The sequence below is a fragment of the Haliaeetus albicilla genome, chromosome 2, assembly GCF_947461875.1.
Source record: "Haliaeetus albicilla chromosome 2, bHalAlb1.1, whole genome shotgun sequence".
In the NCBI taxonomy this organism is placed as follows: Eukaryota; Metazoa; Chordata; class Aves; order Accipitriformes; family Accipitridae; genus Haliaeetus; species Haliaeetus albicilla.
Window position 1 is genome coordinate 46,603,279 of NC_091484.1, and position 3,468 is coordinate 46,606,746.

The window sequence follows — 3,468 nt, forward strand, 5'->3', positions numbered from 1 at the left end:
CCCGTCTCTGAGCCGCCTTCTCCCTGTTCGCTGGGAAACCTCTTAGCGCTAGTACGAACAGGAGCATCCTCCGGCTATTTGCTCTTTATTTAGCTTTAGGCGTGCCATGGAATCCTTAAGGCCGACACCACCAGCACCTGCCGCAGCAGCCGCCGTGGTGGTGGTGGTGGTGGTGCGAGGGGCCGGGGAGAGGTCGGCTCTGGGCCCGGAGGAAGGCTGGGGGGGAAGGGCCCCCCTCCTGCAGGGCCGCCGGGTACCTGCAGCGCCGCCGCCGCCGCCGGGACCGGCCGCGCCCCGCTCCGGAGCTGTCCAACGTAGCTCCGCTCCCGCTCACCTTCCGCACCCCCTCCGCGCCTCTCCGCGCCCTGCCCGCCCCTAGCAGCCCTCGGAGCCCCCCCCGCCCCCCGCCCCGGGCCGGGGGAGCTGGGAGGGGACGTGTCCTTCCCGCGGCGTCTTTCCCAGGAAAAGGGGACGCGTGGTTCGCTCACTGTTTACTGTTGTAAACGACGGCAGATCCCGGTCCGCGGTGGGAAAGGTTTGCGGTCCCCTAGGCAAACAGGAAGGATTTTCGCGGAGCGGGACACACGCCTCCTTTGATCTGATGGGCTTTCAAATCGCCTTAGAAATTAGAGACTAATTAGCCCCAAAGGGAGAGTGGCGACGATGCATGACAAAGGCGCAGATTAGGCTTTAAGAAGGCAGCGCAGGAGCAACGGCCAGCCACTCCGAAGCGAGCTGCCTGCCCAAATCGTGCGCCAAAGAAAATCGAGCCGATTCGGCCCGGGTGCGCCTAACACTGCCCGGGACTGCCAGGGCCAGGCTGTTTATTTAGAGGTGATGGTCTGTGGGGTGGGAGGGTGAAGACACAACCCCTAACCTCTTCCAGCCTCCCAAGACAAAAGCAATACAAGCCCCAAAGCCCGTCCCCAAGGAAACCTCCATCAAAGAAAGGTATTCAGCGGTGTCGGGTGTACGGGTGTGTTTATATGCATTTCACGGTATTTTGCGCTACGTGTCCAGCGTCATCAGTGCGTGCAGTCAGGTCGGTTCCTCCGTGCAGCGCCGGTGACCGGGCCGGCTCTACCAAAGGTGTTAAGAGCAACCGCTGCCCTGACTGGGACCGGCTTATCCTCGTCTCATGGGCGGGAGGCAGGAGTTTCAAAGCGAGTGCTTTGAGATTGCCCGAACCGAAATGAGCTTTACGAAGCAGCCTTTTACTGGAAAGATGTCTGAACTCTAGTCGAAGGGGATTTAGGGGGAATGGAGAGACGATTCCAACAGTTACTACTGGGAATGCAATATCGGGTCCCCTGCGATGCTTACTTAGGCTAATGGAGGTCCTGTCATTCAGCTCCCATTGCGCTGGGATACAGGGTAAACATTCCCCGGTGACCCTCTGCGTGCAGGTCCCCTCTTCAGGACATCATTAAAAGCATACACGCACTTGCCTGACATCAATTGTCAGGCTGGCTCGCAGGGTTCAGAGATCCCGACAGAAAGCAGGAAAACAAGCCCAGCGGACACCCGGCTCTGCGGCCGCGGGCTTTAAAGAGGCTGAAAATCGTTTGGTTGCGGGCGTGTAAGAAGAGACAAAAGTGCTCAGCAGGTAAGAGCGGCGGGTTTTGCCAAGAAGGAACTGTCCTTGATCGCTGTGACAGGATTGACTCGCTGGGGACTCCTCTCTCGGGAGCATCCACGCGTCCCCGAGGGGGCTGCCTGTCTCCTCTCATCAGCATCACGGCGAGAAGTTTTCCAGCCGCTCTTTCTAGTCCTGCTAATCCTGTTATCCGGGGCGTTATAAATATTAACGCCGCTGGGGCTGGGGATGGGGGACCAGATTAAGCCCCCTCTGAAGTAAGATGTCAGCCAGCCTCTTCCCAGCCCGCCCGCGCCCGGGGCTGCTGGCTGAGCTGCGCGGCAGAGCCCCGCAAGCGCCCTGCCCGGAGCAGCTGCTGGGCGCCTCGGTGCTGGATTTCGTGGCCGACCTCTCCCTGGGCGCCCCCCAGGGCCCCCCCGGGGCCGGGCCGGGCCTGGGGCTCCGCGAGGTCACCTCCGGGCCTCCCTTCGGGGACAGAGCCCTGTCGCTGCGGGAGGGCATGGCCCGGGGGCTGCCCCTGGCTGCCTTCGGAGACGGAGGTCCCGAAGACGAGGAAGAGGAGGAGGAGGAAGAGGAGAGGATGCGCGGCGCCTCCCTCCTGGACAGGCCCAGGAGAAAGCGGGTTATCACCTACGCCCAGCGCCAGGCTGCCAACATACGGGAGAGGAAGAGGATGTTCAACCTCAACGAGGCGTTTGATCAGCTGAGGAAGAAGGTGCCCACCTTCGCCTACGAGAAGAGGCTCTCCCGGATAGAGACCTTGCGCCTGGCCATAGTGTACATCTCCTTCATGACCGAGCTCCTGGACGGCTGCGGCAGGCGGGAGGCGAGCTAGGGAGCGCCGGGGCCCGGCGGGAGGGGGCTGGGGGCCGGGCACCACCCACGGCCCCGGGCAGGTGGCCCGGGGCGCCTCCTGCCTCGGCCCCGGAGCCGTGGCTCCTGCCTCGGCTGCTCCCGCCGCGGCCGGGACCGCGTAGGCGTGGGATGCGAAACGAGGAGGGTTCGGGGAAGCGTGCGTGCCTTGCGGGCGGGGGGAGGCGTGGGCCGGAGGAGGGGTGGGGAGGCTCAGTCCGTCTAGATTTGCTAATATTTATAATTTTGGGAAGGGGAAGGGGGAAAGCTGAAGGGCCGAGGCCCGCTGGCTTGTGCCGCGCCGCCTGCTTGCTTCACAGTTGTTGCCAGTTGTCGCTTCCGAGGAGGCTCGGCCGGGGCAGCGGAGCCGCTCCACTCCGCGGACCGGGCTTCCAGCGGATTCAGTTGCCTGCCCAGCCGCCTGCCAGGCACTAGGAAAATCTCGGCGTGTGCGTTTTAACCCAGCGCTTTCCGCTTTCTTAAAAAATAAACAACAACCCCCTTTTCTTTGAAATCCAGCCTGCCAAGTCCATGCCGTGTGTCACAGGGCCAGTGAAGCGGAACATCTGGACACGACCGTTTGTTGTCACCATTCTCTTCCCGGGACCAGCTCTGTCCTGGCGTGTGGGCCGCCAGCGCCGTCGCTCGCACCGAGCAGGAGCTGGCGGAGGAGGGCCCGGCGCTCCCCGGCCCGGCCCTGGGTGGCGCGGCACGGCGGGGTCGAGCCGGCCCCCCCGGCACCGGCGAGGCAAGGCTGGGAAGCCCTCCTGAGAGAGAAAACTTGTGAGCCTGTGGGCTTTGATTTCGGGGAGGTCACGGAAAAAAGCCCTTCTCCCCCTCGCCGGAATTCGGGGTGTTTTTTTCCTCCCCTCCTATATGTTTCATTGCTGCCAGGAGAGAAAATAAATAAATAAATTCTGAAAAGCCCGAGCGGGAGGGAAGGGGGAAGCCCGGGCCGGCCGTAGCCTGGGGATTGGGACGGGGTCCACGGCAGGGATCGCTCTTTCAGCGTTACCTCC

General features: G+C 62.9%; 1 protein-coding gene across 1 annotated transcript; it reads left to right on the forward strand.

Annotated features, from left to right (window-relative positions):
- The first annotated feature begins 1,859 nt into the window (after positions 1-1,859).
- Positions 1,860-2,432, forward strand: FERD3L (Fer3 like bHLH transcription factor). Its single transcript, XM_069799255.1, has one exon. It carries the CDS (start codon positions 1,860-1,862, stop codon positions 2,430-2,432), a length of 573 nt encoding a protein of 190 aa, XP_069655356.1.
- Positions 2,433-3,468: the final 1,036 nt, after the last annotated feature.